Source organism: Phyllostomus hastatus, unplaced genomic scaffold (genome assembly GCF_019186645.2).
Source record: "Phyllostomus hastatus isolate PE091 unplaced genomic scaffold, TTU_PhHast_1.1 phas_scaffold_501, whole genome shotgun sequence".
NCBI classification, from domain to species: Eukaryota; Metazoa; Chordata; class Mammalia; order Chiroptera; family Phyllostomidae; genus Phyllostomus; species Phyllostomus hastatus.
This window is the reverse complement of record NW_025334033.1, coordinates 49,438,599-49,452,770: the sequence shown is the minus strand read 5'-3', so window position 1 is coordinate 49,452,770 and position 14,172 is coordinate 49,438,599. Positions and strand designations below refer to the sequence as shown.

Genomic DNA, 14,172 nt, shown 5'->3' with positions numbered 1-14,172 from the left:
ATTAACATTTCTTGAGAGGCTGTGTGAGGGGACAGATTCCTGAGGGGTCTCATCCCCTGTCCTTTCCCTCTCCAACTCTGCCTACTCTGAGCTGGCCTTTCATCCTGAAACAAAGTTCTACTTGTGTCATCCCCTTGCTAAAAAAACATAGCTAAGGACTTCTGGCCAAGATGGAGGCGTGTAGGTAGACACACTGTGCCTCCTCGCACAACCAAAATAAGGCCAGCAACAATTTAGAAACAAGATAACAACCAGAACTGACAGAAAATTGAACTGTATGGAAGTTGGACAACCAAGGAGTTAAAATATACACATTCATCCAGACTGGTAAGAAGGGCGGAGTCGGGCAGCTGGGTGGAGAGGGGTTGCAGCACAAAAAGCAGTGGCACCGGGTGCTTAAGGCATCCTGGGCTCATAAGGCATCCTGGACATAAGACCGCAGTGGGCGGACCTGGGGCGCGCAGGCAGCTGGCAGAACTCAGGCGCAGGGTGGCAACAGGCAGACCTAGGGAGGCGGTGATTGTGAAGTGAGACACTGTGCGCAAGTTGGCTGGCTGTCCGGGTGATCCCACATTTGTGCACAGATAAACCAGGTGAAACTGGGCAGTGAGACAGACTGCCCAACCCAGGGTCCCAGCGCTGGGAAATAGAGCCTCGGGACACTGATTGAAAACACCTGTGGGGATTGAGGTGCAGGGCGAGACTCTCAGCCTCACAGGAGAGTGCGTTGGAGAGACCCATGGGGTCCTAGAACGTGCACAAGCCCACCCACACGGGAACCAGCTCTAGAAGGGCCCAATTTGCTTGTGGGAAGTGGCGGAAGGGACTGATACCCAACAGAGCCATTGTTCTCTATCGGACCCCACCCCCACATACAGCGTCACAGTCCAGGGACTGGGTTGCCCCACCCTGGTGAACACCTAGGCTCTGCCTCTCGTATGAAACAGGTGTGACCACACCCCTCCCCACCCCCCGCAAAAAGATGGCTCAAAGAGGAGAAGAAATGAAAGCCCCAGATCTGATCCTTTTAAGCAACTAAGAGATAGCCAACCTATCAGATGCACAGTTCCAAACTTCGGTGATCAGGATGCTCACAGAATTGGTTGATTTTGGTCGCAAATTAGATGAAAAAAAAAAGAAGGCTACAATAAGTGAAATGAAGAAAAATGCACAGGGAACCAATAGTGATGGAAAGAAAGCTGGGTCTCCCATCAGTGGAGTAGACCAGAAGGAAGTAAAGAACATACAATCAGAAAAGAATGAAGAAATAACCTGACGGGCGTAGCTCAGTGGATTGAGCGTGGGCTGCGAACCAAAGTGTCGCAGGTTCGATTCCCAGCCAGGGCACATGCCTGGGTTGCAGGCCACGGCCCCCAGCAACCGCACATTGATGTCTGTCTCTCTCTTTCTCCCTCCCTTCCCTCTCTAAAAATATTTAAATAAATAAATAAATAAATAAATCTTAAAAAAAATATATAAAAAAAGCTGTAAGCAGTTAAAAAAAAAACCTTAAAAAAAAAGAATGAAGAAATAAGAATTCAAAAAAATGAGGAGAGGCTTAGGAACCTCTAGGACATCTTCAAACATTCCAACATCAAATTATAGGGGTACCAGAAGGAGAAGTGGAAGAGCAAAAAATTGAAAACTTATTTGAACAAATAATAAAGGAGAACTTCCCCAATCTGGCAAAGGAAATAGACTTCCAGGAAGTCCAGGAAGCTCAGAGAGTCCCAAAGAAATTGGACCCAAGGAGGAACATACCAAGGCACATCATAATTACATTAGCCAAGGAAAAAATGAAGGAGAGAAACCTAAAAGCAGCAAGAGATAAGGAGACAGTCACCTACTTACAAAGGAGTTCCCATCAGACTCAGTTGATTTCTCAAAAGAGAACTTGCAGGCAAGAAGGGGCTGGAAAGAAGTATTCCAAGTCATGAAAGGCAAGGACATACATCCAAGATTGCTCTATCCGGCAAAACTTTCATTTAGAATGGAAGGGCAGATAAAGTGCATCTCAGATAAGGTCAAGTTAAAGGAGTTCATCATCACCAAGCCCTTATTTTATGAAATGTTAAAGGGACTTATCTAAGAAAAAGAAGATAAAAAACATGTATAGTAAAATGACAGCAAGCTCACAATTAACAACCATACCTAAAACAAAAACAAACGAAGCAAACAACTAGAACAGGAACAGAACCACAGAAATGGAGATCACATGGAGGGTTAGCAACAGGGGAGTGGGGGGTGGGGGGGAGAGGGGTAAAAGGTACAGAGAATAAGTGGCATAGAAGGTAGGTAGAAAATAGTGGGAAATGTAGAAGCTAAAGAACTTATGACACATGGACATGAACTAAAGGAGGGGAATGTCGGGAGAGGGTGTGCAGGGCGGAGGGGAATGAAGGGAGGGAATGGGACAACTGTAATAGCATAAGCAATAAAATATATTTTAAAAAACCCATATAGGTAAGACATTTCTTGTTTCCTACTAAGTAAATCCAAAATGATGAGTATGTTGTTCCTGGGCTTCTACTCTGCTCCTAACCTAGTTTTCAGGCTTATTTGCCACTATTCCTTTACGCCCACTGTTCTCAGCCGTCCTCCTTCGGTGCCTTTGGTCATGCTGTGCCCTTTATCTGATGTTCCTTTCTTCCACCTCCCTGTGTGCCAGGTCCACTCATCTTTTAGGCTCGGCTCCAATGCCTCCTTCCCCATGAAGCCCGTCTTGATCCCCTCATAGCCAGAGTCTTCTTGCCTCTGGCTTTTAGGGTATCTAGGACTTTTTTTTGGAGGGGGTATTTATATATTACCCTCCATTTGTGAATTTTTAGATCTTTGAAGTCAACATCTGTTGCATCTGGATTTCCTAGTAGTCTTTTTTTCTCGTTCAGTGTAATGTGAGTGAATCAGTGGAGAGGAACAGAACCGTTGCCCAGAAGCCTTGATGCTTTAAAGCCCTTTCCCTTTAAAGCTGGCAGCGGTGGGTTTGAGCTCTTCTCACACAGTGTTGGGCCAGTATTTGGGTTGTCGTTGTGGAATCATGGTCCCCCTCATCCGTGATGTAAACTGAATGTCCGCTATGTACAGAGCATGGGGCTACCTTTTCCTGTGCCAGGACTATAGGCCAATGAGTTTACATTTGTAGTAAATGGAAAGTTTTGTTGATTTCTTTTTTTAATTCATTCATTCAACCGAAATTTATTGAGTGCCTCTTCTGAGCAGGCACTGTGCTAGGTTCTAGGGAAAGAGAGAAACCAGGAGAGACCTGTCACCTCCACTCATACTTAGTCTGGTGTGACTTACAGACGGAAAGCAAGGAAACCAACAGAACAGTTGCATTTCAGGATCAATGCCATGAAAAGAACAGAGTATGAAGATTCCGTGTAAGAGAAGGAACAGATTCTAGGGAGTGTCTTAAGGGACAAAGGAATTTAACCTCAGTCCTATGGCATGAGAAGGAGCTAGCAAAGTGAAGATTTTAGAGAAGAGCTTTCTGGGCCGAGGAACAGTTAGCTTGAAAGCATCAAGGTAGGTCTGAGCTCATTGTGGTGTTAAAGAACTGACAGAGGGCCTCTGTGGTGGGGGCAGTGCCAGGGGAGAAGGGCCTCGCATGCGGTGGGAGGTGTGGGTGGGGCCAGACCACTCCAGCCTCCCCAGATGTGGAAGAGGCTTTTGATTTCTAGAAGCCATATGGAGGATGTTACTCCGGGCAGCGAATCTGTGTTTCATTGAGATATAGACCCCTGGTCCTCTCATGGAGAGGAGGCAGGATCCAGGGCCAGTAGTGGAAGAAAGGAAATCAGGAATTTTCTACAATGTTCCAGGCCAGAGATAATGGAATCTTTAAAAAAGAATTCTTTAAAAAAAAACACCCCCACAAACCATTGTTATCACCACCATAAAGACTGTTCAGAGTTAGAGGGAGAAAGTTATTTTAAAATGTGTTTATTTCCCAGATAATGTCCTTGGACGGGAAATGGTAGTGGGTTACTAGAGGATCAGCTGTCTCTCTAGTGGGAGCCTCTGCCCTTCACGCCTAATACAGGATACCCCTCTTCTTCCTGTGCCCTGAATGCAACCTTTATTTGTTAGCAGCTTTCTCCCCCAGCCCCCACCGGCTATGTAGAGAGGCTTCTGGTGTCAGGCCCTTCTGCAGGAAATGCAAACACACACTGGCTTTCGCATCTGAGGCCTGGACACTGAGGCCATGCAGCCCTTCTCTGCACTAGCTCGGCTGCCTTCAGCCATCTTTCACTTTGCAATCTAGAGTTCATCTTGCAGATAATAAATATCTTCATAATGAAAAATGAGGGGAGTCAGAATTGGGCTGAGGTGCTAGAGGCAATGACTTTTAAATTCAAAGCACTTAGAACTTACCATGATTAAATAACTTCAAGACCCAGAAAGTTTGCAAGATGGCTGTATGTATAGTAACAACAGTCATAATAACTACATCTGTCCACCAAAGGCTGCAGAGCATTTGACCAGTCCTTATATTGCTTGGCTTTTGTTCATGTTCCCACTTACCAGTCAAGAAGCCAAGATGCAGGGAGGCTAGGAGGCTTGCCCTGGACCTGCATAGCGTTTCCTAGCTGTAGGCCGGAGGTGGTGTCCAGCAGGCAGTGCTTCTCTGTTAGACGGCTACGGTTGGCCAGAGACTCGAAAGTGCTGTGAGCTGATGGCTTCCCAAGTAAACCTAGTGGAGAAGCCACAGAAGAATTTACTAGACCTGCTTTGAGTTTGTTGGGAGGATTTGGTGATTAGCAGTATCCTGACCCCTGTGATTGGAACAGAGTTCTCTGATGAGAAGGCAGGGGGAGAAGGTCAGTGGTAACTTCACTCCTGGGCTTTCTGCTTTCAGGACAGGCCAGAGGCATTGTCCGGGAGGCCACGTGAACAATGACAGTGATACCGGGTATCAGCGTGGTCCGTGCTGCTTTTTAAGCCTTCTCATAGCTGTGTGGTTGTCACACCATCACCACAGAGTGGGTGCCACTGTCCTGTGTAACACGGTGCCCACCTTCTCTCTGAGCTCATCTTAACGCCAGCCTCTTCCTGAGCTGCTGAGCTCTCATCACATTGGCCTTCTTTCTGCTCCTGGACAAGTTGTGTTCCTCGCCCCGCCTCAGGGCGTTGTCCGCGCTGTCCCCTCTGTCTGGAGTACTTCCCTTCCTCCCGGACCCTGTCTCTGTGCCAGGCTAGTCTGTTCTCTCCTTTACAGCTCAGCTTTCTTAGGTCACCTTTTTCAGGTAAGCCTTACCTGACTCTCAGGTTAGTTCAATTTCATAACCCTCTTAAGAAGTTTGAACTTGCTTGTCCCTGTTTTTGTAGCAGTTGTACTTACATGGTTATTGGTGTTGTTTAAATCTGTCCTTTTCCAAAGCTATCTAGAGCCTGGACTATAGCCATTTTGTGGCTTGTCTAGCACGGCACCTGCGATGAAGTCAGCACTGGACAAATGTTTGTTGGTTGAATGAGCGAATGAATTTCTGTTTTATAATTAGGCAAAGAGGCCCATAAAGAAACCCTCAGGGCTCCTGACATGGAGTCTAGTAAATTCCGTGCTCTTTTCTCCTGTTCCCCCACTGTGGGGGCTGGGTCATCTGCCACAATCTCCTCTCTTTCCCTTAAACCTAGAGATACGTACTTCCTGCAAAGGGAGTGAAGTACTCAGGTCCATACAGGAAAGGTACGCTATAATACACCTTGGCATCTTTATTTAGACTAGGGCTGAAACACAGATGGGAAACTCTGAGCTGATGAACCTGACCTTGCTTTGGTCACGGATTTGCTGGACGATCTTGAGAAGTCAATTGAGTTTTCAGCCTCAGTTTGTTCACCTGCAAAGTGAAAATGGGACTCTCTTCTACCGCAGGACATGTAGACCTGTCGGAGAGGGAGGATTAAACTCAGGATCTTTGAGGTCCATTGCAAGTAATGTTCTGTGATGAAAATAAATCCTTTTTTTTCCCCTTAAATAACAATGGGTGATTAAGAAAAACACATTAATGTCAAATTCTGGTCAGATGAACAGGAAGTTACTTGTTTTAATCAAACAGGGCAGGGTTTCAGCATGGTAGGGGAAGGAGAAACCTATTCTCATATTTAGGAGGAAAAGAAAAATTACACTAAAGAAAGTTTTGACAAATCATCTTGGGTCCACACAGAAGATTGCTCCTACCAGAGTATTTTCTCTTTAGAAAACCCTTCTTGGTCCAGAAGAGGGGTGAGAGGTCAGTGTTCCGGGAGGACCTGGCTGGAAGGGGCCCCAGAGGTTGAGAGAGAGTTGCTATCACCAAGCTCTGAAACCCCGGGCAGCATTTTGGGAGCCCTGCTCCCCCAGGAATGGCAGCATCTCCACTCCGTTGAAACAAATCAAAATGGGATATCCCCCAAATTACCCTCTGATGGTTATCTGTTTTGCATTTTATTCTTACTCCCTCTCTTCATTTTCTTGTCATTTCAGAGAGTTTTGGAGAATGATGAAAATGTAGAAGAAGGAAATGAAGAAGAGGATTTAGAAGAGGATATTCCTAAGCGAAAGAACAGGACCAGAGGACGGGTAAGCTGGGATGCCATGAGGATGTGAGAGTGATCGGGGAAGCCAGGGTCATGCAAGACACTGGTCCCCAGATCGAAGTCCCACTGCACATATCCATGGGCCCCCTTGCAGAACACTCAGAGGAAAACCCCAGATGGGCTCTGATCTTAGGTGGTAATACGTAAGAGTTTAGAGCTGGCAAGAGGGAGAACAGGCAGAGGGTGCCGAGGGTTTGGGAAAACTTGGAGGTGGGACGAGGGTGAAGGTGGAGAACAAGGAAGGTGGGACATTTAGTCGTTCCTGCTGCTTGCTCATGAAAGAAGGCAGAAAGATTCTTGTCCTTGGAGTGCCCCAGAGGGACAGGGTCAGGATACTTACTTTCAGGGGTATATTTTATTAGGCAGAGAGCAGGACCACAGCTGATGGTTCCCCAAGCAGGTATGGACTGGTCTTTGGAAGCTGGTGGTCATGGAATGTGGCAAGAAAACGCCAGAAGCTTGGGGAATGGCAGAGGGGAAATCTACGGTAGAAGGAATAAAAATATGAGAAGGGCTCTTGAGGGGAGGGAACCAAACCAGGGGTGATTGCAGGTATTCAGATTGGTCCTCCAGAGTCCTCATGTTGAAGCCCAAAGCGGCTTTTTGAGGTCAACTTGGGCGGGGGGTGGTCTGCAAGGGCATCTGACAAAAACCAGGTAGAGAGGGTCCACTAGGGCTAAACTGCCACTTTTCATCTAGGGAATTGACTCTCAGTCCTGTCTGGCTCCTTCAGGCTCTAGGCAGGACCCTCAGTTTTTTCACAGACAAGAGGCTGACCTTGGGTGACCCGCGGGTCGGATCTAGTGACAAGTAGGCCTACCTCCCTGTCCCTGTGGTTTTCATGCCTCAGTGCAATATATAGCAGGATCACCGGGAAAGCCTATCGGAATGCAGATTCCCAGGACCCGGTCTCAGAAGATCTGACTTAGGAGGTCTGGGGTGGGGTCTGGAAAGCTACATGGTAACCAGGTTTCTAGGCCACGGTGCAGGTGGTCCAGTGCTGCCCACACTGTTGCTGAATTGCCCCAGACCTGTTGGCGGGAGCTGGCCTCAGTCTGGACAGGGCGGCCCCCTGATGCTGCTCACCTGATGTAGTTGGCTCCCAGCTTTAACAGTGGTCACCGTCTTGACGATCTTGTTTTTTCTTCTTTTCTCCCCCTTTTTGTTGGTTTGCATGTTTTCTTGTTTTATATGCGAAATGTTTGAAAGCGTGTTCCTCAGTGTGTCTCTGACATCACTATCATAACCAGTAAAAAGAACAACTGTTCCAATATCTATTGATCTATTGGCCAGTCCCTGACCACGTCTCCCTCATTTTCTAAAAAAACATGTCTTTTATAGTTGTTTTGTTCGAAATTTAAGCCTCTTGAATTCTGAGACATACCTTGTCTTGGCTGTGCCCTGCCCCACCCCCAACAAACACACACACACTTTTTCTCCATGCCATTTGTTTGCTGACGGTGGGTGCTTGGTCTTGAGGAACTCCTCACACCCTAGATTTGGCAGACTCATGGAATTTAAAGTGTTCCTCTGTCCTCTTTACTTCCTGAAAACTGGTTTGATTAGAGACTGGATTGGATTCACATATTCGTGTGTGTGTAAATGTTTTTTTGGTGGGGAAGACTTTCCTGGGTGTGGTGTGTGCTGTGGTGTGTGCTGCTCACGGCCTCACGTCAGGAGGCGATGTCCAGTGGCCCCGCTCCTGGCGGCGGCAGAGGTGCTGGCGGTTCTGGGTGTGGCAGCCTTCCGCCTTCTCACACTCCTGCAAGTTCCCCGCTGAGCGTCCACCTGCTCGTCCGGCAGCCACTGATGAACTTGCCTGGACCCACGATGTCACTGGGGGTTACAAAATAATGAATATCTAATTCTGTCATTAAAGGAGGCTTTAGAGTGGCTTTAGGAGGCTTTTGGAATTTCTGGGCTTTTTGTGAACTTCAAGAGCTATTCACCTTCGAGGGATGTATCGCCTCCAGGCCTGCTTCCTGCCCTTCCCTCTCCTCGGCCCAGAACAAAGTTACTCGAGGAGATTGTGGAAGGAGAACGGTCTTCACAGCTTCTCCATTCCCAACCTAAACATAGATGAGGGGACCCGCAGTCATCGACCGAGAATGAGGGAGTCTCGTGAGAACATCAGCGCTGGGGCAGCAGCCACGTTTATTTCCTGGGTCCTTACTCTGCCCCCGGCCGTGTGGTGGGGCTCTCTGCAGTCAGAGCTGCCACACAGCGGGCCGTAGCTGGGAACATTTATACTTCTCTCTCTGCCCTGGCCACGTGTGGCTCCTGAGCACTTAAAATGTTGTTGCTAGCTCAAATTGAAATGCGCTGTAAACGTAGAATACATACCAGATTTCCAGGACGTCGTGGGAAAAGAATACAGAACATCTCCTTCATAGTCAATACTTCTACATTAATTACATATTGAAATAATATTTTGTTTTTATTGCATTAAATGAAATATTAAAATTAACTGCACCTGGGTTTTTTTTTATTCTTTTCTAAAAAGCTGTGTCTCCTGAGAAATGTAAGATGACACGTGTGGCTTGTGTTGCGTTTGTATCGGCCAGCACCGCTGCTTTCATCCCCGGAGTCCGTATTACTGTTTCCAGAGAGATTAAGGGGCTTGCCCAACGGCATCCCAGCTAGTGAGGAAGAGGGCAGGATTTGAACATGGATCTGTGCTTTTCCCAGCGGGTCATGTGTGGCCCCATCTCCAGCACGTGGGCAGTGACCACTGTTTGAATGACGGAAGCCATGTTTCAGCTCTGCGGGTGGCGAGAGAAAACCTGAACACGGGGAGGGGGCTGGGTGGGGCCTAGACCAGCTCTGGGCCCACCTTGTGTTGCCTAAGGGGCGGTTGAATGCTCCACATTGGGCAGTGATGTTGTGGACATGTCACACATGGTGGGAGCCTCAGGAGCACCGGAGGAGTGTAGGTGAGCCTGCCTGGGCTGGAATAGGGCATGAAGCTGCTCAGTTAAGCCGCCTTTCACTGGGTGTTTTCAAGCTGCTGCTGGCTCCTGGGGAGCAGCCACACCCATTTCTGTGTCAGGACTGGAAGGCCATTTAAGGCCCTGCTTCTCAGTGTGCGTCCTCCGGACTCAGCATCAGTGTCACGGCTCTGGGCTGTCTCATGTGCCCACTGAGGCCAGGCCTGAGGGGAGCTTACAAGAACAGCCTTTGGGTGAATTTTGTAACTTCTGTGACCTTTGCCAAATTATATACGAACTCTGGACCTTGGTTTCTGCATCATTGAAATGGGAGCAGTGAATATAACAGCCAGTGTTGAGTGCTTACTAAAGGCTAGATGTGATTAGGAGGGAGCAAGTGAAGGGAACAACAACTCTCTGAGTTCTGATGAAGGCGATTTCCGAAGGGAGAAAAAAATTCAGACCCAACAGTTAATGATTGTGTTTATGGTCATTTTAGTCCAAGAAATCCACGCTCTTTACAATTTGCAGATTCCCGTGAGTCATCCACGAGAGTATTATGGATCCGTCAGTCAGTGTTTGCTGATGCACGTGGTGTAGTGCAGTGCTTCTCAGACTTGAACGTGTGTGTGAAGCACCTGGTGTTCTTAGTCACCTGCAGATTCTGATGCAGTGGGTGTGGGGGTGGGGTCTGAGGCCTGGCCTGGTGGACAAGCCCCACGTTGCTGTTTAAAGCGAGGACCTAAAGTGAGGACCACACTTTAAATAGTGAGAGCAGTGGTTCTCAAAGTTGTTTTGTCTCAGGAATTCTTTACTTAAAAATAACCAAGAGCTCTCCAAAAGCTGTTGTGTGGTAGGTTATAACTAGTGGTACTTTTAAAACAAAAGTGTTAGACTTAAGAACACAGAAGCACACAGAGCAATGACATCATCACGCCACATGGCCTCTGTAAAACCCCCCTGTGGGTCTGTGAGAGGACGAGAGTGAGCAGTTTCAGTGGCGGTTGGTACTACTACGAAACCAGTGTTGACATTCCAGACCCCCTGAAGGGTCTCAGGGACCCCCAGTGGTCCCTGGACCACTGTTTGAGAACAGCTGGTGCAGAGGAGCCAGCTCTCTGTGCCTGTCCCAGTTGAGGGTCTTTTAATTATGGGAACCGCAACAGCTTAAGCAGAAGTGGGAACTATTTGAAAAGCTGCTGGGCCATTGCTCTAGCTTTGAGCAATCTTCGAAGATTCAAGCCTTGACAAGGGCAAGAGAGAGGCGGGAATTCAGGACTGGGAAAGAGTGAAGCACCCAGGAAGCTTCTGGCCCCTACTTCTCCTTCATTCTTCTCTTGCGAGACTACTTTTTCTGCTTGTCTATGCACATGGGCCCTAGTTCTAGTGGCCTGTGCTAACTAGGGTCACTGTTTCCCAATTCCAGATTCTTTGGAGCTAGAATCTGATTTGTGTAGCTTAGGTCAGGTGTCCTGAGGCAGCCAGTCAGCTGCGGTCATGGGAGCAGGTCATATTGTACAGTTATGACTGTCATTGCCTGCTACTGTATGAATGGGACATGGGTGGAGTGGGGGTGGTTCTCAGAGAGGGAGTTCTCAGAGAGGGAGAACTGATTTTTGGGTGGTTCAGAGTTTTCTACAATGGAGTCCGAAGACCTCGGTCCTGCTTCTGCTGGCTCTATGACTGTGGACAAGTTATGGACCCTCCCTGGACCTGTTTGAGCAAGTGCCAAATAGGAATGATATAATTTGCTTGAACTCATGTATTGTCGGAATTAATTGAACTAGTGTATGTGAGAGAGCTGTGGATGCTGTGCCCAGCATAGTGCTAAGTGTTGGGGATGCGTAATGAAGTATGAAATGTGTCTCTGCTCTCAAGGATGCTGGAATTAAATTGAGGACAAAATGCTAATAGCCATGATACAATTAGAAAGCAGCAGGCTTCTCACTGTGCACTGACCAAGTGCAGGAAGAGTTCAAAGGAAAGAGAGATCAGCTTGGGCGAGGAGGGGACATCATTTGCTGAGCACTTCCTGTAGACACAGCACCGTCCCCTGTGGTTTCACACACCCTTTGTTCTGCCTCAGCACTTCTGCAGGAGAGGTGCTGCTGCTGCGTCCCTTTTACAGTGAAGAAAGATAAAGCTTAGGGAAATCACTTGACCAGAGACACGTGGCTGGTGTTTCAGCCTGTGTCTGACTTGAACGTGAATGCTGTTTTTACTCCTCGGTGTGGCAAGAAGATGATTCTTGGGGGTGTGGGATGTTAGCGGGGCTAAAGCATGGATCGGATGGGTGTGGGCAGAGTGGCTGGTCCCTGACAGGGATCATCAAAAAACAAAGCCCTGGACATAGCATGAGCTTGGGGTGAAACTGAGGGGATTGGCACTAGATTGCCAATGGATGTGGCAGTGGGCTTTAGATGGCAGCGAATGAAAGACTGGGGGTTCCTGTCCTTCACGCCTTTTGTCTAGTTGTATTGGGTAGGACAGTGCGGAGGTAGGGCCCCATCTTGCAGGTGAGGACACTGAGGTGCAGGGAGAATGTGAGAGCCTGTAGTCGCCCTGGTGGTCAGTCCTGCAGAATGAAATGAAACCCCGGTGCCTCCCCTCCCCGCTGGCTGGAGCTCCGTGCTTCTAGTTCCACAGAACTCGTCCTTGTCCCTGGCAGTGTTTTTGTCTCTCGGAGCACCTCCCGAGTCTGCTGTTGCCTCGGCATTCTGCCTGACTTGCTCTCACCTGCTCCGAGGCGACTGTGACAGGGCTGCCGGCTGCACATGCCAAGCTGTCCCCGGCTTCACCGAGGGAGTGTGGGGGCGGGGGGCAAGGGCAGCTGTGGGGAACAGGCTTGGTGTCATGGGCGCCCCAGGGTGACTACCTGTACACCTCACAGCTCCCTCTTTGGGTCAGCTCTGAGTAATGAGGGTGAGGGGAGAGGGTGCTGGCTGTCGTGTGTGTGTGTGTGTGTGTGTGTGTGTGTGTGTGTAGGGGTGAGGGGATGGGAGGGAAAGAGCAGTGGAAGGGAGGAAAGGAGGGGAGGTGGAATTTTGTAATTTGTTTTGGAGAGAGACAAGCTGAGGAAATGGTGGAGGTGGTGACTTGCCAGGTGGCGCTGATTGTGAAGAGTGTGTGTGTGTGTGTGAGAGAGAGAGAGAGAGAGAGAGAGAGAGAGAGAGAGAGAGAGAGAGAGAGAGAATGAATATGAGAATGAGAATATCTGAGGTGTTTTGACCCTGAAGTCCCTAGGGCTGCTTTTCCAGGCCAGGGCCCTAGCATGTCCCCATTTCCCTGCAGCCCAGGTTGCTGCCATGTTTTACTTGTCATCTGTTCTGTCTTTCCCTCTGTCCCCAAAGACCCCAGCAGACCCTTTTTTTGGTGGGGAGTTCACTGCCACTAATTACCAGAGAATGACCCCGAGGAGGCGAGGGTGCTACGCACGTGACCAGTGTGGGGCTTGCAGAGGTTTAAAAATAAACCTTGCTGCATTCTTGCAGCTACTGTCCTGGGGCTGCGGAGCTGCCAGTTCCCTCTCTAGCTGCTGTCCTCTGCCCTCGGAGGGAGAGCTCATCTCACCCCTGGTGATGCCACTCCAGGTCATGCCAGCCCTTTCTGGCGTCGTCCACAGGGTGGTGGTGTCAGTAGTCCAACTTCAGGAGACCGTGAGCAGTCAGGGTTTCTGTCACTGGCTGGAGGCTCGAGGTAGACCGCACAGGGTGAGCCTCAGCTGAAGCCCACCCCTGTGGAAGCGGCTGAGCAGGGAAGGGGAGCTCCTCACTCTCCCCAGGCTCATGCTCTGTGCCCCGATACCAAGTCTGGCTGGCTCTTGAGAGACCTGAGCAGAAGAGTGGAACAAAGGAGCTTGGCCCGGTAACTGTAATTATGACACTTGCTCCAATACGCCCATCAGGTCAGCTGCAGAGAGCAGGTTGCCATCTGTGTTCCGTATCAACGTTCAGTATCAACAGAGCCGGAAAGTTTAGGAGTTGGAGGAAGAGGTCCTACTAGCAACAGCAGAGCACAGGAATTTGGTTGGTAGAGGCTTTGCAGTGAGACTGTCCTGAGGTAATTCCTGGCTCCGCACTGAGTGGCCTTCACAAGCTATTTACCCTAATTGCCTCAGGCTTCTGATCTGTTAAACAGAGCTAATGGTGGCACCTCCCCCTGGGAGCTGAGTAGCTGAGCCATTTGGAGCAAGTTACCTAGCTTCTCTGGGCCTCAGTTTCCTGGCCTGTACCATGGGGTCAGTGTTGGGACAGATGTGGTGAAAGCTGAGTGAGGAGATGCAGGCGAGGCACTCAGGGCCTCCCAGAGCACCTGCTCAGGGACTGTGGTGATTATCAGAATAACACGCATCGTGATCCCCAATGTCTCCCCAGGCCCGTGGCTCTGCAGGTGGCAGGAGGAGGCATGACCCCGCCTCTCAGGAAGACCACGACAAACCCTATGTCTGTGACAGTAAGTACAGGCGATGCCGCCTTCCTTCTCCTGCCCCCGCCCTGCCCCACTATTCCCTGTGCTACCCTGGCTGTCAGCCCCCAGCCTCAGGCTGCTGGCCCCTCCTCTGGGGCCTGGACTCCCAGCTCACATGCCTGCGCCTCAGCACAATCACTGCCTCCTCTCGCTCCCTCTGCCCCCAGCTTTCGGCAGGAAGAGAGCAAGCTGCTAGGGGGTG

At 49.3% G+C, this 14,172-nt stretch overlaps 1 protein-coding gene across 1 annotated transcript in view; it reads left to right on the top strand.

Moving 5' to 3' along the window:
* The window catches only part of DPF3 (double PHD fingers 3), a 237,145-nt gene that overhangs the window by 132,213 nt on the left and 90,760 nt on the right, over nt 1-14,172 (top strand). The window contains exons 5-6 of the mRNA XM_045823360.1: nt 6,464-6,559; nt 13,877-13,955. Coding sequence (XP_045679316.1) covers nt 6,464-6,559; nt 13,877-13,955 — 175 coding nt within the window. The remainder of the gene's footprint in view (nt 1-6,463; nt 6,560-13,876; nt 13,956-14,172) is intronic.